The sequence below is a fragment of the Schistosoma haematobium genome, chromosome 1, assembly GCF_000699445.3.
Source record: "Schistosoma haematobium chromosome 1, whole genome shotgun sequence".
Lineage (NCBI taxonomy): Eukaryota > Metazoa > Platyhelminthes > Trematoda > Strigeidida > Schistosomatidae > Schistosoma > Schistosoma haematobium.
This window is the reverse complement of record NC_067196.1, coordinates 18,559,853-18,577,389: the sequence shown is the minus strand read 5'-3', so window position 1 is coordinate 18,577,389 and position 17,537 is coordinate 18,559,853. Positions and strand designations below refer to the sequence as shown.

The 17,537-nt window shown below is 32.0% G+C and overlaps 1 protein-coding gene across 1 annotated transcript in view; it reads left to right on the top strand.

Moving 5' to 3' along the window:
- The window catches only part of PRC1_1 (carboxypeptidase C prc1), a 44,946-nt gene extending 31,539 nt beyond the window's left edge, over positions 1 to 13,407 (top strand). Inside the window, exons 5-8 of the mRNA XM_051212093.1 lie at positions 2,696 to 3,069; positions 8,320 to 8,499; positions 10,108 to 13,053; positions 13,091 to 13,407. Coding sequence (XP_051073316.1) covers positions 2,696 to 3,069; positions 8,320 to 8,499; positions 10,108 to 10,746 — 1,193 coding nt within the window. The 3' untranslated portion in view covers positions 10,747 to 13,053; positions 13,091 to 13,407. The remainder of the gene's footprint in view (positions 1 to 2,695; positions 3,070 to 8,319; positions 8,500 to 10,107; positions 13,054 to 13,090) is intronic.
- The last annotated feature ends 4,130 nt before the right edge of the window (positions 13,408 to 17,537 follow it).

Genomic DNA, 17,537 nt, shown 5'->3' with positions numbered 1-17,537 from the left:
TATTTGTAAATTTTAGCATAAGATATATTGTTACTTCTTTTACCAAACATAGGTGATTAATTTAATCATGAATTGATTACTATTTAAATAAAGTTTGATAGCGTGGCTACAAATGGAATCTAGGACATACATTGCATCTTTTGTTTTTACGGATGACTTAATTGATCAATATATTGGAAATAATAATGAATGTATAGTAGTGTCCTGTTGAAATGAAAGAATGAATTAATAAACAGTCTGTCTCTTTATTATATAACACTCATTAGTTTGTTTTTATGTTTACAATTGTTAGTGATAGGCTTGATAAATAAAATCTTGTAGTTTCCTAAGTTCATCTATTTACTTTTCACTAAACTTTCATCATGAATTGAAATTGGTTAGACAAAAAAAGAATAAAAATTCATTTTAGACTAGCTTTTGCCAACTTACGTCATTTATAGCGTAGGCGAGATATCCGTCTATCAACCAAAGGACGGGTTTACTGCGCAGCAGTTCGTTCCGTCCTACTTTATGGCAGTGAAACATGGCCGGTAAGAGTAGAGGATATCCGTAGGTTACTAGTATTTGATCATAGATGTCTTCGAAATATTGCTCGTATATCCTGGGACCATCGAGTAAGTAACGCAGTTGTTAGGAAACGGGTACTAGGTAAGGATGGCAAATCAATTGATGACGTAGTGAAACTTCATCAGTTGAGATGGCTGGGACGTGTGTTACGTATGCCCAACCACCGACTGCCTCGATGTGCGATGTTCAATGGTATAGGAGTGTAGGTTGGAAGAAAGCTAGTGGCGGCCAGACCAAAACATGGCACAAATCCATGAAGTCACTGACAAGTTAACTGAGCCATGTTGTTAGGTGTAAATTACCTGGTTGGGATCCACGAGATGATAGCAACCGATAGTTAGAGACCTTGAATGACATGGCTCAAAAGCATTTACAATGGTGCAGGTGCATCTACCATTTGTGTTCTTCCAAATTTTAGTTTTCTGTATTTTTTATGTCCCTCTTCTTTTTCTCTTTCCAAACTTATTTCACTGGATTATACTCCTTGAATAACATCTTCAAACCCCAATCTTTCCGATTACTGCTCATACTTTTACTACCTCTATCACTAAGGAATTTGAATCGACAACTGCATCTGACTGACATTGATATTCGTAAAAATTTAAGAGAATAATTTAAAAGAATTTGGACGCCGATTATAAAGAAATTAATTACAATGTAATATATATTTGAAATAACCTCAGTTATTATATTACTGAAGAATCTTAGACTCAGTTTGCCGAGTGAAATACTGAAATTATCTAAACTTCAATCACTGTATCAAATATAATTTTTGCATTAAACACTGAATTACTGTTGGCATTCTTGAATGTATGTGATTGAATTCAAATGTCTATCAATGCTCTTTGTAGCCAGATATTCATCTAAAATGTACACCTATCCACATTTAATTTGATTTATTTCACTGGTGAAAGTTTGTTATTTAAAGTTCAGATGGCTAGTGCGAATGTTGTATTATGTAATTAATGCTACTACGAAGTCCCACTTCATAATGTCACATCAGTTGATTGAGCGTTCTGCAATCATTGTATATTAACCCTTAAGGATTGACCATCCATACGTACATAGCTTATCAGAATCCATAGTTTGGTGCAGCTCATCTAATTAAGGTCAACCGATTTTATCTCGAATCAGTAGTGGTATGATATCCAAAGTAATATTGTTATCCTTTATTTTAAATTCATTCAATTTGGTCGGCAAACTGTTGATTATTACTAGGAAATCTTAAAATGGTTGATTTTGTCATATATGTTTATCATATTATTCAAGGGGCTTTTGTTTAACCAGTAGCTTCTTAACTTCGACTTTTAATATGTTTACTTGGGATTTCGAATTAACTTACACTTGTTACCTCTCGTGGAGGAGAATAGACCGCCAACCGGCATTCTCCATCTCCCTCTGTCCTGGACAATCCTTTCCAGTTGTTCCCACTTACTATTCATCCTTTTGATGTCTGCTTCCCATTCTCGACACAATGTGTTCTTTGGTTTTCTTCTTCCTCGTTTCCCTCATGATTCCAAGTTAGTGTTTGCTTCGTGATGCAGTCGGATGGTTTCTGTAATGTATGTCCTATCAACTTCCAGCGTTTTTTACTAATTTCTTCTTCAGCTGGAAGATAGTTTGTTCTCACCCACAGAAGTAAAGAGTGTTCATAAACTAGAACGGTTTGGATATGTTGCGCATATCCCGCTGTTTCGTAACTCAGTGTATTATACCGCATAGGTTAGGGACTATGCGTAACAAAAACAAGACTGTCGACTTAATCTTCTCACATAATTGTAGGGACTTCGTTCAATGTCAGAAATACAACTTCAATCAATGGTAAAGTACTTTTTATATTATTGGGTCGAAATCAGTTGCAACAATGTGGATACATCTACTCTATATTTTTTTAAGTTCTACAATGATATTTGTTTCACATCCTACACTTCTTCTAGTTCTACAGTTTTTTACAACCACCCAACGTAAATAAGCTAATTTTACCAAGAATACTAGGCTGTACAACTTTTGACCACATTTCTATGTACATGAACTAATTGATATTCAATAACTATTATGAAAAGTTTTCTCTTCCTATTACGCGTACATATCTGTTTCATAATATCCTTTTTTATTTAACCTTATTCAGCGTCTATTCAAACATTACCAGATCAAATAAATATTGAAAAGCTTACTAAAATTTATGAAGAACTACAATCAATTTATACACCTTTAGCTAATCAACACGCTGCACTTCGTGAAGATATTGCTCGTGTTGCAGCTGATATTTTCTATCAACCACAATCAGATAAAGAGGCTGAAATTTTAACGATTGTTGGATTAAAACATTTATGCAAAAATGGTAATTCAATTTCAACTCCTGGTGTAGTTAGACGAGCTAATGATGGAACAAATTGTGTTATGCCTATATCTACACCTAGTGAAAACTCAGAAGTCACTACAAATGGTTTAGATAATAACCATGATACATATGAACCTGTTGTAAATAAAGAGGTACTTAGAGTAAGTAAATATTATGTATTTGGTTCGAGTTTTTTAAGAATTTATTTTCAAGTTATATATTCTCTCTATTGAATGAAAGATTCTGATGCTGGACATAAAGTACCTGTTGTGCCTTTATGTCCAGCTTTTTGTCACGTGATTTATCCACCAATCAAAATACGACTTATACAATCTTAGCACTGTGCCAAACCAATGACGTTCGACCGGTATGAGCAGCCTAGCGTCCCAATTGGTCCTATGTCCACCTAGCCCGTCCACTTGAGTCCAGAACACCAATACCAGCTTCCACTATGTGAATCGAATCGAATCATTTATTTCAGACATACTGGGTTTATATATCAACCAAACAGACTACAACGCACTATAAAATAGGAAATAACATTTGTACACAATAAAGTCAAAAAGTGGCTGTGAACGTTGGAGGCAGTAGTTAATAAACTGAGCATAATTTAGGGACAGTAAATCGTACAATAATAAATTATAGGTCAAGATGAAGCGTATAATAAGAGGAATATAAATACACATAATGTAATTATTGAATAATTACACCATAAGAATGTTTAGATAATATTAGTCAATTTATATGTCTCGGAAGTTACTCGTGATTTATTCTTCGCTCGGATATAACAGTACTGTTAAGTAAAAGTAGAGCAGTGGCCTTGATGTTAAACTGTTCACATTTTGACTATCAATTCTCAAGTTCATACTCTGCAGCCGAGTACTGTTATTAACTTTAAAATTTAGAATGTGGCTCATACCTAATTACCTGATGAATGATTTAATCAACAAATTGTAATCAATTCATGATATATTGGTTAGTAAGATTTTGTAACTTCAACTGATTAAACTAATTAAATCATATTATTCTTCATACATCTGGCTAATATCTACATCGCAATCTACTCTTTTGTCCAGTATAGAAGTAAGTTTGTCAATACTATTAGAATCCTACTGAGAGATTTTACCAGTTCATAAGGTCAATAACTTGAGATAATCATTATTTATAATTTATGAAAAACAAAAGAATTGGTCACTTCTCTCATGATTATAAATTTATTCTTTTAATGTAAAACTTTATTTAATTCAGCGTATTCATGTATATGGCATGTTATTTTCATTGTTTATAAATATCATCTATGATAATCATTTTATTTTCAAATCATTAACCTAAAAAGTTTACAAGATATTTTTCACATGGATTTTAATATTGTTCAAATAAAACGGTTTTTTTCTCTCCCTCTCTCTAAATAATTGTGTACTATTAGAGTTATTTATAATATTACACATGGTAATATGTAGTGTAAAAATCTGTCTTAATATCATCCATACATTTCTAGTAATAATGAATAATATATAACTATCAGTATGGGTTCGAATGGCGGTGAGCGGGATCGTGAATGCGCATTGCTGAGGAGTCAGTTCCACAATTGGGCGAAACGGACGTCCAGTGCTTCCAGGTTTTCAATGGTGGTCTAACATCAATCGGTTCATGATCTCAATAAAAAAAAAGATTAATATAATTGCCTGAATTAGTTGAACTATAAGTGTTTTTCTTGCTGTAATCCATCTGACTGAAAGCTGATAAACAGTTAGTCAGTGAATGAAAGAGTAATACACACAAATAAAAAATAAGAAAGAAACAGTTGTTGAATAGAAAGGATATATCAAGGATAGTATCAAAAATCATGGTTTAACACCAACTGGTCCAAATCTTCACAAATCGACTAGTCTAGCGTATTAGTTAGGACTATCAATATTGAAGTATTTCTTGAGTACTGTTAGAGGTATGATGATTGTAATTTTCTGGTTCATCACCATGCAAAGATGCTTCTTCTAGAGGGATATGAAAAGAAAACTGGGTTTGGAATAGTCTTGTTAACCTGCGAGATTGACTGCTGGGCCCAAGAGATAACGGATTGCGACTCATGGCAAATGGTATTTGTGATGTGCAAGCTCCATACTTTTCAGGTATTACTGTCAACAACGGAAGTATATGAGTCAAGGTGAGGTTTACTACTCTTACAATCGACATGTTCTAATGCTCTTCCTTACTCTCTGAGAATGCAGCATCTCTCTAGATGCAAGTTATCTGAGAGAAACATCTTACTATCGTCACACCTCTGTACAGTTAGGAGTAAAACCTTACTCATAGACTCTTAGTTTGCTGCTTTTAGCCCTAGTGCTCTTCAACCAACCTTTAAATAATGTTAGGATCTGAATGAGCGAATGTTTCATCCAGCATAGTTCAGTCAAGTCATCACTATATGTAAGAAGCAGTTGGGTGAAATCTGTTTATATTTTGACTGAAATTAATCAACAATTTGTCTCTGAAATATACCTTTCTACTTAAAAATAAACTATAAATGTTTTATTACCACGTAAAAATGTTAACATAATTGTATCAACTCAAATTATTTGACGTAATGTTTGTGTGTTAGTGTTGTTAATCGATTTTCACATGGTCTTATTTTCCAGTTAATTAGTGAAACAAGTATTTTCTTTTTTCTTGATATCTATTTTTTTCATTACTGTCATCATTATCTTAACTAGATTACAGGTCCAGTTGCTTTTGTCATTCAGTTGAATAATGACAGTAATAATAGTCGTAGTAGTGAAAAAGACAGAGTAAAGAAAAAAACGTATGAAATGATTTCAATACTCAAGACCTAAGACGATCCAAATAGTGAATACATTTATGCTATAACGATCGATTCTGAATTACATTATTTAATATTTCCAACCACTGGTTAAAATAATCACACCGACTCCCAACCAGACAACCTGCACCTACCTACTTACATGAATCATTTCAGCATTCAATGAGCTCATGAACTGATGTTAAATTTTAGTTTAACAAACCCTAATTTATATTTTGGTTTACTGCTATACCAGACAATAACATTATTTTTTAATGATGTAATGGCTTAGTTTCATATTCTAACTTATTCCCTTTATGATATGATGATTTCGATTCGTTTCAATCAATTCGTATTCTTTTAACATTTCATTCATAATATCTAGAGTTCGCTTTCTAAATATAACAGAACAACAATGGTACAATAAATTGTTTCGTCATGTATTTTAAGGATGAATGAAAAATTCTGTCAGCCTAAAATTAACAACAGTACATATCTTTTTTTGGGGGGGGGCGGTCCCCATGTATATGTTCAGATTAGTAATGGAGATTTTTTATTGTAGTAAACAAGAACACCAGTGGAGACAATCGAATGTATTTAACACAAAATTACAGGACTTGTTAATAAAATCTAACAATCATAAAGTAAATGCTTAATTTGCAAAATGTTTCAATCAATTGTCTCAAAATGACTCAGACTTTATTGTTCTTGCATTTTCATACAAATTGCATCCTGTTTCCATTCTTTATTGTTCGATCCTCTAGTCTCTCTGCTGCCAGACCTTCTGTTCACGACTAACATTGTATACTACTTATGTCAATATAAGTTGCACACACCACAACTGACACTACTTTAGTTTGTTCAATGCACATCAGCCTACGCATATTTGTCTCTACAATACATTTACTTGTTATATAAATGTAATAATCAGCAAGCTTTTACAATGTAGGCGTTACAAATAGTAAGTTTAAGCTGCGATATTATAGATCCTTCTCTCTATGGTGGTAATTCAATAGCATACATTGTCAATTTCTATGCAATTTTAAATGTTTCTGAATAGATTTGTAACTACTTATAAGTAAGGTAAATTAACCACAATAAAATACCTCATCCACTTTTATTACAGATGAAATTTATATGGTGCAAAAATTGAATTTGTTTTTACTACAGTTATTCTTAGATTGAAACAGGTGTTATATGGGCATATACTATTTTTCATCATAAAGCTTAGTATTATCTGGCTTTGGATTTTAGTTTAGAAAAAAATATAAGAAACCATCATTATTCATTCAGTTTTATTTCATATACAGACTAATTACAGCATTCAGACAAAATTAGAAGATCATATTCATCACAAATTGATCTCAGTTTTGTACCACCAGAGATTGTGAATTGTTGGATAGTTGTTTTGTTCTACTCCATGAAGGATAGAATCCAAAACCTTCAAGTGTATTGAACTATTAACTGTCAGGACCACTAGATCGGCGTCTAAAAATACAGTTCTATCGATCTGTAATATAACACGAGTATCATACAGACTTAATGACAAAACTAATCAAACTGTTAGACTGTACTTTAGTTTATTAATGTACTAACATTTTTGATTAAAAATCCATAGAACTTAATGAATAAAGTATGTTTAATGTAATAATAAGGGTTTGCCGTTACTGTAATTTTTACACCGGATAAATGACCTTAATGACTAACAACACAAATGACAAAATAAATCTGTCTACAAGACCAATTGAATAATATAACGGTCTTTAATTTTCAACGATCGATTGTTACCTTTGTTGCGATTGCACATTGTCCCAGTGATTACCATCTTTGGTTAATGTCCAAACTGACGTTGATTCACATGTATGTATGTGATTTTTCACAAGGCTTTTACGACGAGAATTTGGTTAAAAATTGTTGACTCAATAAGTAGTGTGATTATTGACATATCTTAACGGTGTTTATTTATTCTCGGTTAAACTGTTTATGCTCGTTTAACGCGAACATTCTTAAAAACAGATCTTACAGCATGCGTGCTGCCAAGATTTCATTGATACAGGGTGATGTAATTCGGTGAGTAATGTGAAAACATAACTTTTGTAACTAACATATGGAGGGTTACCATTTATACTTTTATTGCATAATTAGTGAACTCTTGTATTGTTAATTTTTGGAACCTCCTATTTGTAAGATTTCGTTTGATCCCTAAACCGTTTTCACATATCTCCAGATTTACCATTAATTAAGTATTTTCTTAATGCTACAGTTTTTTATCATTTATGACTGAGTTATGTACGCGTTTTAATTCTTTATTTGTATCTCTGCGTGGTCACACATTTCAGGTATATAAGTTTTAAGTCGTGATTAAATAAAGTTCAATGGAGAACTGAGCTTCTTGCTATCTTCGTCTTCCGATTGGGCGCTTGTATGGAATGTGCTAGAGGACCAATAGGCGTAAATGATATTTGTCGTAATTCTTTTTAGAACTCAATAATACCATCGATTCCATTCTGTTGTCGTTGTTTTTAATATTGACAATACATCTCACATTGTTTTTTAAAAGCTTTTCTCCCTGTATTCTTTTTATTTTCATCTCTCTTCTACATCTCTTTGTCAGTGGTTAACTGATTGGCGATTAAGATTAGTCAAAGAGAAAGCTCGTTTAGTTGGTACTTGTGAAGAATTAAGAGCTTACCTGTTACAAATGTGGAAACGATTAGATAAACCGGAATCAGAACAAAAAGAATTCCTGGAAATGCATTCTGGTTATAAACCTGAAACACTGGAAGCACTTCAGGTAGTCTCATTATGTTTTTATTTTATTTCATGAGGTTTTCTGTTTTCTCACGCAAATTATTTATTGTTAAGTATGCTTTTTACTTAAAAAAGAGGGGCAAAGTAATGATCGACATACTCTGGCACAGTTGCATTCTATAGTATATTCAGATGATCATCGAAGTTATTCATCAATAAAGAAGGATATATTTCAAATAAGATTTTGTAATTATTGCGCTATAAGAATAAAATTTATTTTAAAAAAGATAACCTATTTGAGATTGCTGTGTTTTAATTTATCCCCCATAGAAAGTGATCCTATGTAGTCTATTTAGATATGGAATAGTATTGTGTGAAGGTTACTGAATTTTCAATATGGACTGAACTCATATGGACAGTGATAGAAAACTGGAAATAGTAGTAAATATCTGTTTTATTTTAGCTTGGGATTTTTAAACAGTTTATGATTCACCACTACACATAAGAGATTAAACTAAGATCTTTCAGATTTCATACTGAACCCTATACTATTGTGGTGCATGCTACTTATGTCGACGGACATAAGTAGTATGTAACACAAATCAGAAGTGGAACGCCTGGCAGCAGAAGGTTGAGAAGATGAAATTGACGAGAATAGAAGTGTAAACGAAGAGTAATTGTAACAAAAGCAAGAATGAAGGAACGATGAAGTTACAATTGATGGGAGATGTTCAAGTGATGTATTCAATGTATGGTGTCCGTATTTTACGAAGACATTGTAAACTTGCATTTATAAACTAATTGGTTTTCCTCATCTGAATATTCATTCAATACACTATGAGATAATTGATGATCCAATAGTTCAACTTCCAATTAAGATTAACCTCCATATATTGTATGATGGTTATGAAAAGGTTATCTCAGTGACATGTTTCTCCAATGATGTTCTCCGATGATGAGAACAAACTTTCGAAGAAGTTCATTCTTCCGAGTGTCAACATGATAATTCAAAACACTTGTTGGCTTTATCTATTATTCTACCATTCATCGGAATCGTACAGTGTAAAATGTTAATTTTACTAAATTCATATAATTATTTAACACTTGTTTATATCAACCGTATTCTGTTCTGTCAATAGTCGAATACGTAATACATTCAATGTGCTATTCAGAGAACTTCAAAGTTCATATAATCAATGGGATAGGAGAAAATGTTTTTAGAAAACTAGTTAACACTTTCAGTTTGTCAATTTTCTTTCTTAACATGTTTATACTTTGTTACTATGTTTACAGAGTTATTGGACTCCAAATTTGACCTCTATTTGTAATACAGAGCTATCTTGTTAGTCTAGTCTTCTTTACCTCTTATTGGTGTGTAAATTATTAACATTAAAGTGTTGTTGTGTGTCGATAACTGGACTATCATCGAGTTTGCATTATTTCATGTTCGTATTAAGAAAATCTGGATCATTCGTATCAAGAAATTTCTATTGATCCATTCACAGTCAATCTTACAGTATCATAATGACACCCTTCCCTGAATTTTGGATGGTTTTTTTCTTTCCTTCAGTAAAATTTATGAATATAATGTCTTTTATTTAAAAAAAACACTATCCAACTCTTCTTTATTTCATGTTTTTTTTATTTCAAGGAAGAAGTTGATCGATGCCAACAAATGAAATGGGAAAATATGCAAACATATTTAACTCGTCTTGAAAGTGAAGCTCTACGATTGGCTAGTTTATGTTGTGTAGATGAGAAAATTATTCAACTACCAAATGACAGTGATAAACAAGATCCAGAAATATTAATTAATCACTTAGAGACTATATTAGAACAATTAAACCAGACCTATTATTTATATCGTCCTGTCTATGAATGTATTGCAGTATATGAATCGTCTTGGAAACAATTAATTGATGTTGAAGCTCGTTTAAAAGATCCATCAATATTTTCTAATCGTGGTGGTATTTTATTAAAAACAGAAAAAGAGAAAAAACGTCTATTGAAAGAAGTGGAACGTACTGAAAAAGAGGCAATATCAGCTATTGAACAATATGAATTGAAAAGTTCATCACATTTTCTCTTATCTAATGGTAAAACATTTACTGAACATATTAATGAAAGATGGAATAATTATAAAACACTTAAAGATACATCAAAATCACGTCGTTCAATTGTTCCAACCACTAGTAATAATAGTAATTCAGCTATCAGTAATAATAATACCGGTAATACAACACGTCCAACTTCAGCTAATCTAACAGGATCACCTGTAGCTCACACTTAGTACTTATTTCATTGAATGGAAAACACTAACTTTTCAGTTTTTCCCATTTCGTTGTACATACACACGCATATATATATATATATATATATATATATATATATATATATATATATATATATCAAGTAAACGCTTACAGACAAGCCTTTACTTCTCATATACATTTAATTTTGTAGGCTGTGAATCCAACTTTGAAAACACCAATAAACAGGGGTTTACAAGATTGACAGATAATGAAAGGAACATTGAATATGGTTTCATATGTAAATTCCTATTTTTCTTTCTTTTTCTTTATGTTTTATTATCTTTCTTCACATAGTTTTTAATTACTTTGCTTAATTTTGTTGTTTTTATGTGTAAAAAGTGGTCATTTGAATCAATAATGGCTACCTACTATATATATACATATATATAACACCAATCAGCTGATCTAATAACTACTTTTCAATAAAACATGATTGTATTTATCGACACTTATTACCTAGTTGAGTTTATTCTGAAATGAGAATTCATATTTATCTCATATAATCTTTTCTATTGTGAGAAAATAATTTCGGTTGGGGTTATTATCTTTGTTGCTGTCCTCAGTATACATTCAAAAAAAAACAGCCATAGAATGTGTGTTATTCACTTAATTTGACGCTTTCAATTTCTGTGAAAAAGTTTAATTCTATTGTGCAATAAATAAATTTGGATTTTTGTTTGTTTCAAATGTAACCTACTACTTTTTCTGTGTGTTGTTATCAATGAAGTATGTTTTTTGTTTGTTTCATTTTCTTTATATTTTTCTTTTATCTTATATGTGTGTATGTGCATGCGTGTGTGTGTGTGTAGATGTTTATCCTTGGTTCAATTTGATAATTAATTAATAGTTCAAAAACCATTTCAAACATTCACTCATTTGGTTTTCATCCTTCATTTCGAATGAATTGGCTTGTTGTATACTAACTGACTTGTCGTTCATGAACAGAATATATTAGAATAATAATAATAATAAACACTGTTTTGCTTGTAGTAACTGGGGTGCTTTTCTGTTTCTATGACCTTGAGTAGAAATTAATTTTAGTAGATAAATGCGTAAATTAATTCAATTTTAATCCATCAGTTATTTAAGTTAGTTACTGTTGAGTCGGCTTCCGGAGAACTTCAACGGAGCCTACAGCGGCCCAAAAGGAGCCGAAGAGTCCTAGCCAATCAGAGTATGATGGAACATTCTAGAATTCCAACGTGGCGTGCTACTATTGGTCGGTAGCATAATATGTCGTTAACGGATTGGCTGAAATATGATGTTGATTCAACAGAAGCCAACATCTATAAATACCCATGATTTTCTGTACAAAAATGAACCTTAGGATAAAGTACTTGTGTCTTCTCTCTGATGTTCAAGTCGCTGTGTAGTTCTAGACTGCGGGTTACCAGAATAGCTTAGGGAAACGAATATAGCGTTCGATCGACAAGACTTATCAGTTACTTTTCTATGAACAGTAGTATTAATGGAATGGTGAACTGATGAATACACTACAATTGTAGCATTTAGAACAGAATGAAATCCATTGTAGTAATGTATAATACATTCGACTGTTAAATTAGTTTTGAATTATTCAGATAATTGGTAGAGTTTTCGTTTATGATGAATGGATATTGGCTTGACTGTCATTCCAAAAATAGAAAACATTAAACAGTTGTTTTATACATGTTTAAAGTTTCTCAGCAACGCGCACTAAAAGCTATTTGTAGGATTGAACCCAGAATATTTATGTCTCTCGACAAATACAATAATTTTAATCTACTAAGTTCAACTTCTATGGTCCATATTTTATTGTTCACCTGATTTGTAATATAACTCCACCACAATGAGCTAATGGCTACCATAATGGAAAGTATAAATGTTCAGACTTTGTAAGTTGAGATTTAGTCAGGCCAACTAAACTGTGGTTTGCTGGTGAAGCTTCCATTTGTTTGACTAGTTCATTGTCATCCCGTCGAGAAAAGTATGAACACACTTATGGATTCATTATCATAACATTTTCATGGCTATCTCATATTTTATGGCAATGAAATTGGTCACCGGTATTTTGTACCTGACCAAGTGGTTGGGCATACCATGCTAGTGTATTTGTGACCTTGCAAATTACAGCAGATACTTCGTGTGACCAGAGCTCAAGTTTATGAAGTGAGATCTTTCAGATGCTGTATAACTTAACACATGGACAGCCTTCATTTTGCCTACAGGCATCCTTTTCGAATACATCCCATGATACTATCGAATCAGAGGTGTGAGCATTACTATTTATAGGTAAACCAAGTAAAGTCAGTCTACAATATTTTATGTTTTTAAAAATAATAGTATGATTAGTGGAAACTTTCACGTATCTGGGCAACATCGATGAACATGGAGGATCTGATGCAGACGTAAAGACGAGGATTGGCAAAGCAAGGGCAGTATTCCTGCGGTTGAATAACATATGGAACTCAGAACAACTGTCAACTAACATCAAAGTTAGAATTGTCATTACAAACATCAAATTTAGAATTGTCATTACAAACATCAAGACAGGCGTACTGTACGGAGCTGAAACTTGGAGAACTACCGCAATCATTATCAAAGAAGGACAAGTATCTATGAACAGTTATCTACACAAGATACTCAATGTCCGTTTGTCGGATACCATCAGTAACAGCCTACTATGGGTGAGAACAAACTAACTTCCAACTAAAGAGGAAATTAGAAAAAGACGCTTCGGGTGAAATAGATTTGAGTTTATGTTCGTGGAAGCTAAATTTTCTTAAGCTACATAAATTCTCAACATCCCTATATATTTGAAATCCTTTTTCATCTCTTAGGATTTCAGGAAACCAGTATTGTCAATAGTTACCGATTACTGGCAAATGTGATTCGTAGTTTAGTACATTAACCTTGTACCTATTAAATGAGTTATCGGAATTTCGAATTGGACTACTAACCAGCATAGTGTTGCGATTAGTGTTCGAAAAAATAACAGTAGTTTTGAATGAATATTAATGAGTAGATTCGAACAACCAATATAAATGAATTATGATCCACAACACTGTACAAATCAGTGGTTCACTCAACTGAGTAGCTAAGAGGATGGAGGATTGAAAATTTGGAGCGAAAGGTACGGAATTCGGCTCACGTAGTGAAAACTAACCCTCGGATATACGTACATCTAACTGACGAGCACTAAACAGGACGAAAAACTCGTCCTGAATTTCACTATTAGCTTCCACACAATTCTGCTATAAATTTAAATGAAATTTCGATTCAAAGTTATTTCGAAAAAAATGAGGAACAGTTGGTAGTTATAGGGATTTTTATTGTTTCGTTATTGTAAATAAATATTTCAAACTGACTGAATTGATCTCCTAGTAAATAAGTTGGTGTCAACTTTTGACGATCGTCATATATCTTGTGAAAAAGGTAAAATATGATTCTAATCGTTAGGTCTACATTATTAAATAAGTTGACATGATAGAGGGTGTTTGTAACTCAGGTAAAAGATGTTAGTTAGTTGTGTTTAAATTCGAATAGTTCACAGTTCATTCGAACGCATGCTGGCGGTTTTGTTCAGAAAACCAACGAAAGCCACATAAATAAACCATACAATTAAGAGAATATAATACCAACTACATAATAAGTACTTGTAACTCTGTTCATAGAATTGAACATCCTTCCTTCTCTTTTTCACATAATAATATTCAGCTACTTTAATTATTAGTTAGTAGGTACATAACTACAACGTTGTTTTTTTAAATGTCTGTCATTATTTGTTGTTAAACAATAATTCGAGTGATTTTAAGTAGTTTTCTCGTTATGAATCGTGATTAATTTAACCGCAACTATCCCTCACTTTACATTTAACTCTATGAGAGTAACCTTCTTTAATTTGCTGCGCAATTAAAATACATTACTACTCCAATAAGTTTCTTTATTACACGGAATCATGCAATAGCTTACCTATGAAATTTACTATCTATAAAACAAAAAGGTTAAGCTATCAGATTTACCCTACACTTCGGTCACTACAACTAGTGTGAACTTAAAATTCTGGATGAAAATTGATTAGTTCAGAGTTATTTAATTATTTATTTATCCCCATCGAATAGGTTAGAGACTATTAGGACTTAGTAGCTAAGCGGACGTTTAAAGCGAATGGTATTACGTCCGAATCTCAGCGTAAACATCAAAACTAAGATGTAGGTACACACAGTTGACTAATCCCTAAGAAGACGAAGCGCGTGTCCTGTTTTTGATTGCTAGCAACTATCCATCATCGATCTCTTGTTGTAGTTCTCAGAATCATTGAGGTTTACCCAACAACTTAACTATCTAATTAGAGCTCCTTGATATTGGACCAAAGTATAATAATCAGTATTTTATTTGAATTGTATAGACAGGAAAAATTTCAAGAGCTAATTACTTCGTTGTAAATTTTAGATATCACCAACGCATCTGTTATTTCCTCTTCTACCACAAAATCTGTTTGGCTGTTGGTAAGTGATGGTTCAAAACAAACAGTTTTTTTATTAAATCTAGGACTACTGTGTTCATTTGACACAACTAAAACACCTCATCTATAAGTGCTATCAAAAGTCTGCTCGAAGACGCTTCTTATTTTACATAATATCTGTGATCAATCAATTGTAAATGTCTCAATCTTTGAGGAGATCATGCACATACTGGATAGCTCAACGATAACGTATATATATATATATATATATATAATATTGCTTCAGACACTCAGATCTCTCTATTTACTAGTCAGCACACACAATAGCTTCACTTGTATGCATTAATAATCAAAATTAAAAAGAATATTAGTAGAATATGGTAAGCAACTGTTTTAATATACAATCTAAAAATTCTTAGATTATCCATTTGATTACTGTACTAAAATAAAAATAAACAGTAAACGAAAATCCACTGATAAATTGTCGTGTACTGGATGTATGACTAAACTAACGAAAAAAATAACTACCTACATAGTTAATGGATCATGAAAATCAATAACAACCGAGAGTTAAAAGTTTAAATTAATGGTCACCTATACTTTATTAGACACATCAAAGTGGATTGGTTGAAGTAAGACATTAACACCATTGAATGCTCGCTCAGTGGTCTAGTGGTTAGGTGCTCACACATAAGACCGGTAAATCCTAAGTTCGAATCTCACGGAGCGGAATCGTGGATGAGCACTGCTGAGGAGTCCCATACTAAGATGAAACGGCCGTCCAGCGCTTCCAAGCTTTCCATGGTGGTCTAGCTTCAATTGACTCTTGAATTCAACCATTAAATTACATCAACGTATGTTAAATTCATTCGTCTCAATTAAATATCAGCTAGAGAACTTCTAAATATTAAGCGTTGCTTTTCATTTAATTCTTTTTTTTGGCATTTTATCCATGTTGCACTTATTTTACTCATTTCAAGTTAAAATTATTAATTAATTAAACGAATATAATTTCACTGCTTTTTGTGATCTAACTAAAGATAAATAACGCAAATTTCCAAAATAACCATTTGGTAACCAACTAGAATTAGTGAAAGGATACATTTTTAATGATTAAACTGGATAATACTTATGTCTAAAGTCAAAGCATATGTAAAATGGAACTTATATCTAAATAATTAGTTTCTATATGTTCACAGAAAAACCCAGAAATTGAGATCAATTTTGTAGGAAACTAAGACTATTAACTCAAGTATAAATCAGATATTCATTTAATATTCTTCAATTTACATGGTGTCTATTGAGGTAAAATTCACCACTATTTAAAGTTTGTGCTGATGATGACGTTCAGAAGAACGATGAAAGCTCTACAACCAAACCATCCAGCTCAGAGAACAAAACTCCATCAAAATCACTTTAGGCAAAAATCAACTTCAACATAGTTCATTTTATAGATATCAGGCAACAACATTACTTATTTACTTCTGTACAAAAAATATGGTATGAAATTTTGTGAACATCTAATATTAGTGATGGAAAATTTCAGAATAGACTACATCATTTTCATAGGTTGAAATGGATGGAATTTGAGCATTATCAATATTATATTTTAATTCTTCTGTGGTAAGTTTCTAATAATGAGTGATTTATGAAATACATGTAACCACCCTGTTTGGATGAATGTACATCGACACTTGGTTACTAAGTGATGTTATTGGTATTCACAACGACTAAGATAGTCCTTCTTCTATAGATGGATGTCTGACTTAAACACAAGTTTATTTTAACTACGGATTGATACTAAGTAGGGAATCATTAAAACCAGAAAACATTGGACAACTGCTTCACCTAAGTACGAAACTTAACAATATAACGAACTATCAACATAAACAGGATCTTTGAAAATTGTAGCTAATATGTATACTCTAGATCATAATGGTGGAATTCAGAGGTTCATAGTTCACTCAACTTACGTAATAACCCGATGGTTATCCAATATTAATATGCAATCGTAATCTTTGTTTGATGATGAATAGTTTATTTCAATAAAACTAATGTAATCATAACAGTGGAATTAAATCGCATACTTACAACTACTTATTATAAAACTGATCTCAACCAAGATTGTATCGCAGATTAATTATGCTTTAATCATTTTCTTTACGTATTTATAATATCAAGTGAAATTTAAGAACAAAGTAATTTGTCATTTACTATTCCAATAGTCAGATCTACTGTATATTGATTCGTAATAGATCTGAGTGTTTTGTTTCAAAGAAGTGAAATATCTGCTGTTATAAATTAACAGAAAGTATCGGTTATTAG